The following is a 17,012-nucleotide window of genomic DNA, read 5'->3' as shown; positions in this document are numbered from 1 at the left end:
TTAAAAAAAATTAACCAAAATTTAAGTTTTCATATAGTATGGAGCAAAGATATATATTAAGTTAAAGGGTAAGAAAAAATATGTCATAAGTTTTTCTTTTTAGAAGGAATAACAATTTATGAATACTCTCAACCTGTACGTTTGTATCAAAAGATAGAAAAATAGAATTAATTAAAAAACATTTCCTAAAAACATGTTCTTGGCCATAATGTTTAGTTTTAAAAATAATAATAGTAAAAATATTTCTACCACATTGTACATATAATTAGTGCAATTTCATGTATGTAATATATAAAATAAGAATATCATATTAATATATCTATACAAATTAAAAAAAAATCTCCTTTTTTAAATGGTATAGAATTATTTATGTGTGAAATTAATCAGTATGGTGCACTTGTAGATATGATATTATGAAACTCATTTATAGCATTAGTCAAAATTAATCAGGATGGCCCAGTTGTATATATGATGTTATGAAGCCCATTTATAGCCTAATTCATTTAAGCGGGAAAACTTAGAGATCTCTTATTCTTTTAGTTTAAGGGGGATTTTAAGTTTGCGGAAGTAAAATGAGATAACGTCATCAAATCCAGTGGTACCGAGTTGTGTACCACCATATTCACATTGGATTATTTTATAAAGTTATAATTATATTTTTAAAATATTTTAATATGATTATAAAATTATAATTTGAGAATATGATAAGATTGAATCTTAAATTTCAAAACACTAATCTATAGTGATTTGCCCATAAATTATAATTTTAGAATATGAAAGTTATATTTAAAGTTCTTGTAACAATAAATTTTTTTCATTACCTATGTGGAATTGAGTCCTGGAGTTATAGGATTGTAGTATCAAATTAAATTTCTAGAAAATTCTAACTAAAAATTTTGCGATTTCCATCTGCCAGCGAGGGCGAGCGCCCATGCTAGCCCCCCTAGTTCCACCACTGATTAAGCATGTTACGATTATTAGAAATCGAGAGGGAGGACTTCATAAATGTAATCGTTGTATTATTAATAATAGTTCGTGTCTGAAACAATTACAATGATATCGTATTTATACTACTCCAAAGATCTGAAGATAATAATCGTATCTTCTAATAGTAGTAGCATAATATTCTTATTCTATAATATAATATTACTAGTTGAAAAGCCCGTGCGATGCACGGACTTCTATTAGGGTCATCTTTATAAATATACTCTATTTTATAGTTGATAAAAGTAGTTCAATAATGTTTAAATCATTTATAAATAAAAGTTCGTGGTTGGTATAGTTGATCAATGAACTATTAGTGCTTTTAGTATAAAAAATTTGTCATTTAGTAGTTATCATTTCAGTTATAAAACATCAAGTAACATAATAAGAGTATGTAATTAGTTTTTCCATTATTGTTATAGAAATCACATATTTTAATTAAATACAAAACATTCTCCATAAATATAGTGCAGCTCACTAAATGAACCGCCCTTAATAACTGAGACAGACCTTTATGAGTTTTGCAAATTATTTTAATCTATAACAACTACGTAAAACTAAATGGTGTTATGTAAAGCAACAAATATCATAAATAACTATATTTAGTGTGTTTAGAGAAACGTTAGATCTCCTATAGCAAAAGTTTACCTTGACTATCTACAATTAAGAGAGTGTTTTGCTCTTTATATACCTTCTCGTAAAATCAAATTCATACTAAATTCCAATAAAATTAATAGTCTTTAAACAACAGTACAAAAATATATGTGATTCTGTTACATAGAATGCATGAGGCTCCCATTAGGATCATCTTTAACAATATGCATGTTGAATGTTCAAAGAATTTGTTGAACAGATTGCAAACGTTGGTTTACATTGTCATGGTTTGATAGTAGACGTCAATTAAGTTGATAAAAGAAAAAGTCCAACTATATTGAAGATCGGAACACGGAAAACTTTTGGGTTGATTATTGATGGATCATCAGTCTCTTTAACTTAAAAGCTACTCCTTTTGGTATTAATTATATCAGTTGTATAGCATCCGAAGACACGGTTGTGTTATGTAATTACCTATTTTTATTGTTGTACATGCCACCGATTTTTAGTTAATTTAAAACGGCATTCCCAAAAATGTGGTTTAATTTCATAAAATGAACATGTGATAATCGAGGCCGATTTTATAAGATTCACAAATTAGATTAACTTACAACATTTACGAATATTCTATTTTGTAAGCATACAACCATGTAAAATGTTGAATGGTGGTACGCAAAACAACATGTATCTCAATTATATATGTAACCTGTTTGGTGGATTTTTGTTAGATCTCTAAACAATAAAAAATTATTTTTGACTATTAACCATTAAGACTGGTTGTTCCCTATAAACTTCATGTAAAATATATAATAAGAAATTTAATTTTTTAGATGTGAAATATATTTTTAAGTAAATTAACGGTCAAATTTTACAAAGTTTGAACTCAAAAAAATAAATCACGGGTTTTATGTGAATTCGAGGGAGTAGGATATTATGATACTACTCTTAAAGTCGATTAGTTTTAGATTAATTCTATTAAAGTTATAATATAACTCATTTTTGTTTATTTGAAATGTTATCTATTCAGAAAATCAAGTCTCATTATCTTACATTGTTATTCTACTCTTTATTTATAATAACAAAATGAACAAATTTTCAGAAAGAGTTTCAATTTTAAGAAAATTGCTTCAAATTACTAAATATATACGTACAATCGTTTTACTTCTTAACGAATATATATGCAATTAGGTGTTTTTTATCTTAAGGTCGAACTTTTAAGTTTGACCTAATTTATTACACTAAGGAGTACTTTAAATTCAACTAAACCCTTGTGGGATACCCACCCCATAGTTAACCATTAATAAAAAAAAATTATTTCCACTTTGGTGCCCTAAGGTTTAGCCTAATTTCACTTTAGTGACCTGAGGGTGCATAATTACACTTTGGTGCCTTGAGGTTTACTTCCCATTTAAGTGACCTATACATAACATTCTTAATAATTTATACTCCCTCTATCATCTTTTATCTCCTTGGCCACTTCTCTAATATATGTGAGATAATTTTATTGAAATGAGAAGATAAAAGATAATGGAGGGAGTACTAAAAAAAATATTTTGAACATAACAAATCAAACATTATTTGCAATATTACTATGTTGTATGCAGTTTAATATCCAATTTTGCACTTTATTTTATTGAAAATATAATTACTTAAGATAAAAGTTGACTATTAAATGTTTTAGGCCATCAAAATGAAATTTTATTCAAAACTCAGGTTAATAAAGTGGAAGTAGTCGAAACCTTAGGACACTAAAGTGGAATTATGCAAACCCCATGACACTAAAGTGGAATTAACCCAAATCTCAGGGACCAAAATGGAAATTTTCCAAAAAAACACTATTGAAAAGCTACCGTAAAAACTATTGCACTTTTAAATATACAATCAGTACATGACAAAGTAATAACCAACCATTCGCCAACCAAGTAAATAATTAAGTGAATAAAAACACATAGAAGAATTGGAATTTAAAAAGTAAAAAATTGATCTAACCGAATAATTTTGTATATTTGGCAGTTCAATACATTTTTAACGTCTATTATGGATTTGAGATAAATTTGAAACCAGTTTGAAAAAAATTCGGTGATATAATAGTAGATTATATATACTTCTCACAATTCGTATATATATTTACACTGACTTATTCATAGTTAGCTGGTTCTTGAATTATTAGTCCGCATAAAATCGAAATTCTTGACTTTGTTCATTTGTATTTAATTTTTTGGCTCATTTGACATAATCTATTTAAGACTTATTTAATATTTTTAAATGGTAGCTCAATTTTTTTTAATCTTATGTGAATATTATTGGTAATTTAATCATACACATTTGACACGTTATAGAAAATCAGAGTTAAAACTATTTCATGCCATCGTTGAAGTTGTTTATTTCTAATATTGTCATTGTAGAAATTTTTCTCTGCCAAATGCTAAGTAAATATCATTCTTTATCTCTTTTTCCTATTATGACATGTTACTTTTTCATGAAGTATTTTTTTTAAAACAAAGTTTAGCTTTTTCCTAAGGTTTTTGTGTAAGACAATTACATGTTTGGTTATAATTACCAACTCGAATCTTTTGTAAATCTTTTAAATATTCAAAAAAGTTTCTATTTTTTTTTTTACTGAACTCACAACTTGAAAGAAATTGATCTATTTTTTTTTTCTATTTTTTTTTTTAAATGAGCGTACTATGTTGTGGGTAATAAGAATCGAACCCACGACCTCATAATTGTTGTAAGAGAATTTTTATCACTTGAACTAACTCTTGTTCTTAAATTTCATGCATCTATGAGAACGTAAAAGCAAGATGCAAATAAAAAAATAAAAAAAATTGCAATTAGCCAACTAGGTTAAAAAATATACGAGTCGTGTGGCATTTAAGATGACTAGGAAAAAGATATGTGCCTTCTTATTTTTTGAAGTGGAATATATCAATAAGTAGACTAGTAAATATGAAAAAAAATAATAAAAAAACTTAAAATAATACTCTTTATCCCGGTCATTTATTTGCCTATTTCATTTAGGATGTCTCAGTCAATTATTTGCCTTTCTATTTTAGGAATACCTTTAGTGGGCAATTGGATCATTCATACTCAATTTAATCCACTTGTCATCTAATAATTGGCTCCTTCATATTTCCTCGATCTTTATGCAAAATCAAAAAACAGCAATTGACCAGGACCGAAGGAGTAACAACTAGAGTATGTCTCTATAAGGATATGAAGTACTAAAAAAATTCAACCAAGGTCAAGAAATCAACCCACTTTTCCAAACGTGCAAACTTAACTAAAGAAATGTTCTTCATGACATTATAATACTCCATTATTACACTATATATATACTTGTACAATATAGGTCTTCATTCACAATTACAAGAACAATTCAAATTATACAATCAATTTGATTAATTGAGAAAAATTAAGCATGGTTAAAGCAAGTTGTTGTTTAGCCCTTGGGCTCCTCCTAATAATGGCCCTTGTTGGCAATTGCTATGGTGAGCTACGTCTCGGCTACTACGCTGGCAAGTGTGGTAATATTAACGTTGAGGAAGCGGTATTCTACATCGTCAAAGAGCATTATGTTGAGGAAAAAGATACAGTTGCTGATTTTGTTCGCCTTCAGTTCCATGACTGCTTTGTTAGGGTAAGTCGTAGACTCGTAGTCATTTCCACAATTATGCCAATTCTTGAAAATGGCTCGTAAAACCCTCAACATTACTTATGTTTACATAAAAAAGGAAAAAAAAAGTAAATAAAAAGGTATTATTACATAATTAGTTTTTTCTTTTTATTTTTTCTTTTATGGTTATTCAAAATTTCCCTAAAAAGAGTAAACCTAAAAAACGTGTTGACTTAAACCTAAAGTAAATAACGGTTATTTAGTTCCATGACTACTTTATTAGGGTAAGTCGTAGACTCGTCCACAAATATGCCAATTCTTGAAAATGGCTCGGAAAACCCTCAACATTACTTATGTTCATATAAAAAGGAAAAAAAAAAGTAAATAAATAATTAGAACAGAGAGGCTATTATTACAGAACTAATTAGTTTTTTATTTTATTTTTCTTTTACGGTCATTCAAAATTTCCCTGCAAAGAGTAAACCTAAACAACGTGTTGACTTAAAGTAAATAATAGTTATCGATCTCTAAATAATTGGATGTTTTTTAATGATGAATAGGGTTGTGATGCATCGGTTTTACTAGAAGGACCGGACACAGAGTTGAGGTCAGAAAGAGACTCGACAGTGGCTGGCATGGATATCGTAGAGGAGATTAAGGTTACACTCGATAAATATTGTCCAGGAGTTGTTTCGTGTGCTGATATCATCGTCCTAGGAGCTCGATCTGCTGCGTACTTGGTAAATATATATTTTCGCAACATAATTTCATAGAATTATTTCACCGTATATATACAATCAACTAAATAACTAATGTTATCATACAATAGGGTGGAGCATATTGGTACGACGTTGAAACAGGAAGAAAAGACGGTCGCGTATCAATTGCCGCTGAAGCTCAAAGCTCACTTCCAGGACCCCAAATCCCGGTCGCAAATGCCATCCAACTCTTTGCACAACACGGTCTCAACACCGAAGACTTTGTTGTTCTCCTAGGTAAATTTTATCCGTCCTAGTGAATTCTTTATGTTTGTTTTTTTGCACAAAATAAATAAAAATTAAAATATCTAACTAACATGTATGAGACCCTCTCATACAAAAATTTTGTTGAACGAGGATAGAATAATGTCTTTAAATGGAAAAATCCTAAATTTTTTTCAAATTAGCACCTTAACATACCCAATGGACACAGGTTAGAAAAAACCCATAAATATATGGATGGCAAAGTTCTAAGTTTTAAAAGTTCTGTTTTAGTTTTCAACCTAAAATTTACTCCGTACAAAATGAAGTCCAAATTAGCCCTGGTCAAAGATTCCGGCCGTCCTGGCCCACGCAAACCTGCCTCTCGGGTCGATTTTTACACGTTGCGCTTGACCCGTAACTAGTCTAGCCCGGCCCATCGAAAACAAGGGTCGGGCCCGGGTCCAACAAATCTAGCCCAGGCTAGTTGTGGACTTACCCAGACCTGCCGTCGACTGATATTATTTGAAAATAATGTTGAACCGGATGAACCAGCCCGCCTCGGACCCGGGACGGGCCGGTTTCGGATCCACTTCCAACAAGTCCAGCCCGACCCATGTTGACTTGTCCCCGCCTTGGGCCGGTTCTAGGTCTGCCTAACCAAGCCCGACTCGCAACCAGACAGCCTAGCCCGGCCCTGAACCGGACCATGACCACCCCTAGTTCAAATTAATCTTGAATTCAAAATAGTATGTGTTATCCGTCCTACAATAAAATCGTCGTACCAAAGTTTTATGCAAAGATGATAAATTGATTTACTTGACATAAAAACACAGGTTGCCACACAGTCGGAACATCACATTGCCCCAACATCGAGAATCGTTTATACAACTTCGGAGGTTTCGGGAAATCGGACCCGTCCATAAACCCTAGCTTACTCTATGAGCTCCAACAAATATGTCCTTATGGACAAAATTCAAACAACCAAGCATTCTTGGATCAAACTAAAGGAAGTGAGTTTGTTATGGACAATGGTTTCTACCTAAGAATTTTAGAAGGCAAAGGTGTCCTTCACATTGATCAAATGATGGCATATGACCCTTTAACTTATGGTTATGTCCAAAGTTTGGCATATAATCCTGGACTATTTGCTGCTAAAATTGGGCCTGCTATGCGTAAAATGGCCCAATATGGAGTTATTCTTGACGGAGAAGTTAGGTTAGGAACTTGTAAGAAAGTTCGCTAATCACATTTTCTTCAACATGACATAGCTGGGTATGGAAATTCAGTGCCACTGGCTGGCGCTATATTTTATTTTGTGTAATTAATAACGTTACCGCCTTACCAAACAATTGTTTAAATTTAAGCTAATAATAAGAGTCTTGTTTGACCTAAGTTTTCCATATTATCTTTTATATAATTATATGTATTTTAATTGCAACATGTGTATTATATTTGTTTTGTGGTTGGCTAGTTTTGTATGACCATGAACAGATGAACTACATTGTTTCTCTGATATGTAATTTTTTCAGAGTTTTCTCTCTTTCGTGCAATATATATGTAATATTGAGAATTAAGGAAGAAATATTTCATTTTATTTCATGGTGTTTCATTGCCATGTTGAAGTAAATATCATTTACAGCATTTAGTAATTATATTAAATGAAATACATAAATAATTATAACTGTCTTATTTGAGAAATTGTATAATGTAATAGCACTGTGTCACAACTATGGAAAAAAAAACTTGTTACTGTCAGTGGTGGAGCCAGGATTTAAACTTAGGGGGCGAAAAATTTTAGGGGGGGACAAACGACTAATTTCATAAGATACATTCAAAAAAATTTCGGTAAATTTAACTAAAAACTTCAAAAATTTCATCTGCCAGAGGGCAACCGCCTCTGCTAGCCCCCCTAGCTCCACCACTGGTTACTATATGTATTTTACATAAGAGTATAAGACGGTCTCAGGGCAATAACAAGAGAAATTGAGAGAAATTACTCCACCAATGTCGTCAAAATGAATAACACAATCATTATATCAAAACAATAAAAACAAATCTAATAAAAATCAATTTATAATACTCACGTGTATATAAGTTTGAAAGTTGTATGTAATTAAACTCAATTAGTAAACCAAAGGAAAAATTTGTGCAAAATTATACAAGAATTGGAAAAAGTATTTCCCGTAGGGTCTAACATAGGGGTGATATGAGACGAAACACCTCGCGAGCAACTCAAGCTCAGCTTGTGCTCGGGCGTGGCTCGAGAAGCCGAGAGCCTAACGAGTCAAGCTGAACTTACGTTGGCTCGTGACCAACTCAAACTTAAATGATTAGATAAGATCTTGCTCCTATTTTATGAAAATATTATATATCATGATTATATCTTTGTATCACCATATCGATCAAATGAACTCATTGATTCATCTATATCTATATATACAATAATCGAATTCTGTTATTTTAAAAAAAATAACGAAAAATAACAATTATATATAGGCTCGACTTCAACTTGAGCTCGCAAACTTAATAATGAGTACATTTTTTTTTTCAAGCTTGGATGAGCTACTGACCTCGAGCTCGAGTTTTGTTTCATCGGCACATTATCAGCCAATCTGATACACACTTTCATTCGACAAGTTCCTAAGCCAATGAAACGTGTAATACAAGCAACCTAACAAATTATCGCATGCGACCGTTTCAACGTCGTTATACTACTTGAGAGCAAGGACAAGTAAATTGTGATCAATGACGTAATTTGTGTATCGAGTAGTATGTTGGTCTACAAATTTTGGATTTTTAGTTTGAAATTTTCCTGATTTCCGGACAATTTGTCTTTTTTTGTTTCCGCCGGCTTATTGCAATAATTTAGCTAGGGATCTCAAAACGGAGAGAACCTAGCTAGTAGTAAAGGGTAACACTCGTTATTCAAACTTCCAGAAAATGGATAAGATTAAAGATTTTGTTACCCAAAAATTCTTAATATGAAATCTTTACAAAGTATAAAATAATTTGAAGAAAATTCGCTATTCCAAAATTTTAGTTCTTGGTGGTCGCAAAAAAAAGGATGTGTGATGATCAATGTGCTTAAAATAATACGGAATACATTGTAATGCACTAACTAATATTGCGAATTCACGATTATACTGTTGAGATGTATATGTTTACGGTGTAGAACTGAGAAGCTTTGTGTCAAAGTATCGAGCTTTATATTAAAGAATATGAGCTTTATTAGAAAGTATTGAGTTCATTCATTTACACATTAAAAACATGAAATTTAAATTAGGCTGGGAAAAATTACAAGTAGTTTCAATTTTATCTTGGATGTCTACGCTTGTAAGACTGTTGGATGTATAATCTTATTTGCGCTAATATTGCATGCAATTTTAAACACAAATTCTTAAGAATTTGTGTTTAAAATGTACATTGTACATTGTAAAACCCAACCCTTTAGAGATCGCAAGTAGATTCTAAAAACGGTATTTAGGAACCTCTATAACAATAACACAACGCAAAACATACGTCGTTTTCTATTAATTTTAAAATCGTCATTTTCTATTATTTTGAAATCGTTTGAATTGTATTCCGTATATATATGTATTTTGAGAAATTTCAGGGAATGTCACCCTCATCTTGAGAAATTTTAGGGAATGTCACACTCAATATTACGACAACAAGCACCTTAATTACCCGTGGATGTAGTAGCAAATGGGCATGTAACGAGTACAACACATCTCGTTCATGGACAAAAAATATTAAATAGATTAAACACTCATTAAACCTCCAAAAATTTAAATCAATGTCGTTAATAATTATGAGTATTACACTTCATCATGAAAATAATTATCGGACAACTAGCAAGATTATGATTGATGCAACATGCAACATGCAACGTCGGCTGATATATACTCGTATTTGGAAGATTATGGAGTACTTATAAGTGGTGCCTATAATTAGGGTTTAAATTTTTAAATTTTTATTTATGACGGTTATATCACTTTAAATTTAAAACGGATCAAATTGATAGTCTGATAGATGAGACAAAAGCAGAATAACCTAAAGACTAGTAAAAAACTTGTCTTATCAATCTAAATGAGGTCTATTTTAACCTTTAATGGATATCGTCTTAGAAGAGACCAACTGATACTATGTAAAGACGGAAAGACCGATTTCCAGCACTTTTATTGCTAATGCAACTGGAATTTAGGGTGTGTTTGGATAGTAAATGTGGAGGGAAAGGGAGGGGAGGGGGAAGGAGGGAAGGGAAAGGGAGAGAAGGGAAGGGGAGGGGGAATGAAGTGTGGTTGTTTGGATACAATTTCCCTCCAAATCTTGCCAATTGTGAAGAGATTTTGATTAGCCTTGGAGGAGGGAAATTGGATCCCTCCAAATCTCTCCCCCTCCATTTCCCTCCACCCTCATTTACTATCCAAATAAGAGATTTTAAATCCCTTACTCTCCCTCCCTTTCTTTTCTCTCCAAATCAGTCAATCCAAACACATCCTTAGGGTCTAATATACTCCCTCCGTCTCGTAAAGAATAAAAAAACAAATAAATAATTGGGACGAAAAAAATACCCAAAATACTCTTCACTATATATACCTCTTTGTATGTACTATCCTTGGACATTCCCGTGGCTTAACACATTGTACCGTGGCACTATGCATCGATCCCCAATATAAAGAATTTTTTGGCAAATTGGTGTTTATTAGCAAAATAATTAGGGAGTTGGGGTTGGTTTGAAACTATTTTGATTTATGGTGTCCACGTCATCAGTTTTTATTTTTTTCAGTTTTTTATGGTGTTCGCTAAGTTTCTTAGCGGCTTACTTTTTTTTTTTTTTTTTTTTTTTTTTTTAAAAAAAAAAAAAAAAAAAAAGTGAATAGTAAAGCCGCTAAGAACCCTAGCGGCTTTACTATTCATTTTTTTTTTCAAAAACCGTCACCTTCTAACACCGACGATGAAATTTTATTCTAGAAATGAATAACCACCAAAGCCGCTAAGAAAGTTAGCGGCTTCCCTATTTCCCTATTTTTCATAAGCTTATGACATTTATTATCTAAAAAATGACAAAGAGACAAAGCCGCTAAGAAACTTAGCGGCTTTGCCTAAAAATTGGAAAAAAAATGAAACTGATGACGTGGACACCATAAGTCTAAATAGTTTCAAACCAACCCCAATTCTCTAATTATTTTGCTTATAAACACCAATTTGCCAAAAAATTCCAATATAAACTACAATTAGGACCGTTGGTGAAATTAAACTGAAAAATTATTGCAAATCATTCAATAGAGAACTAGTATACGCTACGTATTAGCCACTAGACAAAAGATAATATAATTGAACAATGATAATTCAATTACTATCATATAATTAATTCAAAATAGAATAAGACAGATTTGTAGAAGTGTGTTGGCCACGGCCAATCATAAGATTGGTTCAATCTTGCATTCTGTTCTGTTTCGGTTATTTGTTTACCTATTTCGTTTAGAGTGTCTCAGTTAATTGTTTACCTTTCTATTTTAAAAATGACTTTGATGATTTGATCTTTTATCATCTAATAATTGGATCATTCCTATTTCCTTGGTCTTTGTACCAAAACTAAGGGTGTGTTTGGATTGAGGAATTTGGAGGGAAAGGGAGGGGAAGGAATTGGAAGGATGAGAAATCCATTATTTGGTTAGCAAAATGAAGATAGAAGGATTTGGAGGGGAGGAAAAATGGATCCCTCCATTTCCCTCCTACAAGGCAAATTATTTCCCCACCATCATAGGCAAGATTTGGAGGGAAAACCACCTTCTTCATTCTCCCTCCCCTCCCCTTCTCTTCCTTTCCCTTCCCTCCTTCCCCCTCCCCTCCCTTTCCCTCCTTTTTTCCTATCCAAACACACCCTAAAGGTAAACAATTGACCGGGACAAAAGCAAAGGCAGTACCATACAAAAATCTCTATGAGAGCATACTTATAATTAATTAAATTTGGTTTGCACCAAAAAAAAATAATTAATTAAATTTGGCGTGATGGTTATCCCTCTCGTCCATCAATCATAAAGTTAAAGTACAACCTCTACAAATAAGAATAAACTTTTTATGAGCTGACCGTTTCGAAAAAAAAATTACAAAAACTAAATCATTATGGAACAAATTTATTGATACAAGTTTTCTAATTCAACTCAAAATACATTATTTTTGTTAAATTAAATGAATTATTTATCGTCTTATTGAAAAGTGAAAGCGAAAATGTCAAACATTGAAAAACATATCCTTTTACTTTAGGTATTATATAAACTTAAGGTATACAACTATACAAGTAGTTATAACCGTTATTATAGGATATGAAATCGGACTGAACTTTCAAGTTAGGTAAGCCATGTTACCATGTTGGTAGTCTTGGTACTAACGTATTGAGAAACATAAGCGTTACAACAGCAAATTGGACCTAAATTGATTTTTTTTTCTTATATATATGTAACTATGTAAGGCTTTAATAATCGGACTTTCCTACTTTGATACGGAATATTATTTTTTGGGATGTAAAAAGAGTTATAAGAACAAATTTAATATTGGCAGAATTTGATTAAAGTCGTGAGTATTACCTCTAATGACTTAACAAGCTGAACTTTCCTAGTTTGATATTAGGGAAATTGTAAGCCATGAAGCTAATATTCTTATTATTGGCTCGAAGACCCGAGGTCTAAATACAATAAACAAGAAGCAAGATTTAACTAGATAATGGTACGATAAGTTTGAGGTGAAATTTGGACAAAAAATCAGTAGGAATGTTTTAAATATATTTTATATAAATATAAATAGTAATCTTATTACAGATACATATATCAAAATTAAAATCTAATTTGAGCTTTCGTACCAAAAAATAAAACAAACTATAATAGCATACCATGTCAAAGTGTCGAGTGGCTGAATCAGAAGATTTTAGGGTGTAAAAAAGACGGCCACCGAATAAAACACAAAATTACAAAAAAAAATATGAATAGATATTAGAAATTAGAAAAGTGGAAGATTGTGTATGGCACACTTATTTATTAGTGCAAAAAGCCAAAGACGGCCAAGTTTAATAAATAAACTCGATCATTCTGCATTCATTGTATTGTATCCTCAATTGTCCATGCATGTAGGACAACCTAAAACCAAGATGCAAAAACATGACAAATCGTTACAAGAGTCAATTATATATTACAATGGCAATAATTAAATTACCAAATTAAATGATGGCATAAACTCGGCCTCATAATAAACTTTTTTCTAATGTTTTTTTTTTTTTTTTTTTTTTGATGACGAGGGGGTTGATTCCCGGCTGGTAGTCGAACTCGGGCTAATGGTTCAGAAGGAGGTACATTTCCCCCATTAATATTGTACTGCTCTTATATATTGTACTGGTCTTGTTACTCATTTGACACCAAAAAAAATATACGAGTGAGATTTAATTGAATCGAGTTATTATTACTCAATTTTTTCAAATTGATCTTGATCAATTCTTTGAGTTTTAGTAGACTAATTATTAAGTCAATTTGGATGATGATTAAAAAGGCCATTTGGTTATTGAAAGGACGTAATAAAATACCCAATCAATTCAACATTTCAACCCTTTAATCTAAACGTGCAAACAAGTCAGAATTATTAAGAAATGGTCTCCATAATTGTCATTATTACTACCAATACTCTCCTATAAATACCTTATCGGATGTTTGTTCTTCATCTACAACAATTATCATTAAATCATTAAACTTATTAATTAATTAAAATTAAGGAGCTTAATTAAAAATGGTTAGACCAAGTTCTTCAACTTCAATTCTAGCCTTAGGGCTACTACTAATGACCCTTGTTGCCAATTGCTATGGTGAGCTTCGTCTAAACTACTACTCTGGCAAGTGTGGTAAGGTTAATGTCGAGGAAGCGGCTTTCTATATCGTCAAGCAATATTATACCGAGGATAAAGATACCGTTGCTGATCTTATTCGTCTCCAATTCCATGACTGCTTTGTTAGGGTAAGTAATATGCATGGCTCGTTAAGCAAAGTCGTGTCACTTTTTTTTTTTTATTAAAGGGAGTCACAAGGGTTTTTCTTTTTTTTTTTTTATGTTGACTGGATTTGAACCCAGGTCAGTCATGAGTATCATTTCTCGTGACTTTACAAACTAAGCTAATTAACATCTGCAAAGTCGTGTCACTTGTTGTAAGGGCGTGTATTTAGTAACTAAAAATGTTACTAATGAGTAGTGTCGATTTCTTACTAATTGTTCTCGATCTTTTAATTACGATTAGGGATGTGATGCATCGATTCTACTACGAGGCCGAACAGCAGAGTTGGCATCAGCTAAAGACGCGACTGTAGCTGGATTGGACGTCGTAGAGGAAATTAAAGTCACACTTGATAAATATTGTCCCGGAGTTGTTTCATGTGCTGATATCATCGTCCTAGCAGCACGATCTGCTGTATACTTGGTACGTAAATTAAATCTTCCATAAACATGCTCCCTCTGCTTCAATCATTTATTTACCTTTTATATTATTAAAAAAAAAAAAAAACGAGTAGCAGTTACATGTCTAATGTATACTATACACTTTACTACTTTAGGGTGGAGCAAAATGGTACGATGTCGAAACAGGACGAAAAGACGGTCGGATCTCAAATGCAGTTGAAGCTCAAAACGCTCTTCCTGGACCAAATATTCCAGTCTCAATTGCCATCCAACTCTTTGGTCGATTTGGTCTCAATACTGAGGACTTCGTTGTCCTTCTAGGTAAATTATTAAGCTCGCACTTTAAGTTTAATCATTTATTCTGTATAAGATCGTCTTATAATGCGAGACAGATTTTGTATGCATAGGTGCATGTTTAACTAATAGAATGAATGTCTAACATTGTAAGACGGTTTTATTTTATAATTTGTGAATTAAGTTGAGTATGCATGACCCTATGGATAGACATATTTTGTCTTAAGTGAATGTTTAACCAATAGAATGAATGTCCATTGTAAGACGGTTTATTTTACAATCTGTGAATTAAGTTGAGTATGCATGACCCTATGAATAGACATATTTTGTCTTAAGTTCTCAACTTGAAATTTTCTTTAATATGGGGTATAAATATAAATATATATATTTAATTTAGTCTACTAATAATACAAGTTGGCCTGCATTCTTATCCTATTATACGATCATTTACTCTACTAATACTAGTCTACTTATGTTTTTATTAGTGTTACGTACAAACATAAATTTGCATTTTTCAACTTATAATTAATTGTTATTGTCTTAAATTAAACTCTCTATCATAGTATCGTGGGAGTGGCAGTAAGTGGATTATACATCATCCGATATACTACTACGGACTACCACAATTTTTATAGTTTTTGAGCATTATAGTAAGTTTTTCAGTTTTATTTTAAAAAATTTGAGTTTTACTATAAAGTTTATGAGTTCATTCATTTAAACATTAAACTCAAAAAAATATAATATAACTGAAAAACATTACATATAAGCTCTGTTAAATTTGAGTTTTGACTGCAAAAAGTTAAAATGTAACTTACAAACTTTAAAAAGCTCGAAAAAATACGCATAAGCTCAATTTTACTGGAAGTGTTGGGACCTTGAACAAAATTGTCGTTTCTAGATCATTTGTCTATCTGTTTTATTTTCGTGAGAGATATTTTAATTAAAAATAATAAATAATTGGACGAATAAAGTATTTTAAAAAGATACATATTTGGTATTTATCATCAACAAAATTATTGATAATCCGCCATTTAAACCGTCTCACCCGAGTTTTGGTACAAGGTTGATTAAATGATTAACCACTTGCCATGACATACGTACAAATACAGGTTGCCACACAGTCGGAACAGCACATTGTCCCAGCTTCGAGGACCGTTTGTACAACTACAACGGCGCAAATGGAAGATCCGACCCAACCATAAACCCGACCTTCCTCGCTCAACTAAAGAGGACATGCCCTCGCGGTTCCAACAATCAAGCATTCTTAGATCAAACTAGGGGAAGCGAGTTTGTCATGGACAATGGTTACTTCAAGCGAATATTGGAAGGCAAAGGTACTCTCAAAATCGATCAAGCCATCGCATATGATCCTCAAACGACGAAAATTGTCCAAAGTTTGGCTTACAACCCTACATTATTCGGAGCTAAAATTGGTCCGGCTATGCGTAAAATGGCTAAGATTGGAGTTATTCTTAACGGAGAGGTTCGGTTGGGTACTTGCACAAAAGTTCGCTAATACATGACAAATTATTACAACAAGAGTTAGTCCTGTGTAAAGCGGTTTACACTAATATATATGTAAAACGGATCCAAATATAATCCTATTAACGGGTAAAAGTGGTTACAGAAAGATTCCGTTTTACGATAAATTTATGTAAAACCGTCTCATACAAGTATATTTGTGAGACAATAATTGTTCTTAATTGTTACATACCATTTGATTTATATGTTGATTGTTATATAAGTAACTCTTTGAGAGTTTCTTGATTCTTGTTTCTTGCTTTATACTCTATATATAATATAAGAAGGGATTTTTGTATGTGTTTGATACTTTGATATATGTGGTTGTGTATATTCAAGCACTATGGTTTTATTGGAATCAAGATTATTAGTTCTTCTTCATTAATTAGCTTGCTTAGGATCACGCGTAATTATGTTCGCAAATTAATTGGTCGTCGACCGTAAAATTTTGTAAAATAATTACGAGTTACAATCGAAGTTTGTTCAATTCTACAAACAAAAGATCTTATGTAAGACGATTTTTCTAATTGAGAGCGACCGCCATTACTAGCTCCCTTTAATAATGTCATAGTATAACGACATGCTCAATCGTGAATAATGGCATA

General features: G+C 31.8%; 2 protein-coding genes across 2 annotated transcripts; both read left to right on the top strand.

Moving 5' to 3' along the window:
* Positions 1-4,993: 4,993 nt before the first annotated feature.
* On the top strand, positions 4,994-7,399 carry LOC141589681 (peroxidase 60-like). Its single transcript, XM_074410312.1, has 4 exons — positions 4,994-5,218; positions 5,755-5,934; positions 6,024-6,189; positions 6,990-7,399. Exons 1-4 carry the CDS (start codon positions 5,000-5,002, stop codon positions 7,397-7,399), a joined length of 975 nt encoding a protein of 324 aa, XP_074266413.1. The 5' UTR covers positions 4,994-4,999.
* Positions 7,400-13,787: 6,388 nt separating this feature from the next.
* On the top strand, positions 13,788-16,717 carry LOC141591643 (peroxidase 57-like). Its single transcript, XM_074412045.1, has 4 exons — positions 13,788-14,157; positions 14,435-14,614; positions 14,748-14,913; positions 15,996-16,717. The coding sequence occupies exons 1-4, from the start codon at positions 13,933-13,935 to the stop codon at positions 16,400-16,402; spliced, it is 978 nt and encodes a 325-aa protein (XP_074268146.1). The 5' UTR covers positions 13,788-13,932; the 3' UTR covers positions 16,403-16,717.
* The last annotated feature ends 295 nt before the right edge of the window (positions 16,718-17,012 follow it).

Source organism: Silene latifolia, chromosome 7 (assembly GCF_048544455.1).
Source record: "Silene latifolia isolate original U9 population chromosome 7, ASM4854445v1, whole genome shotgun sequence".
NCBI classification, from domain to species: domain Eukaryota; kingdom Viridiplantae; phylum Streptophyta; class Magnoliopsida; order Caryophyllales; family Caryophyllaceae; genus Silene; species Silene latifolia.
Note: the sequence above shows the minus strand (reverse complement) of the source record. Positions and strands in the feature narration are given on the sequence as shown.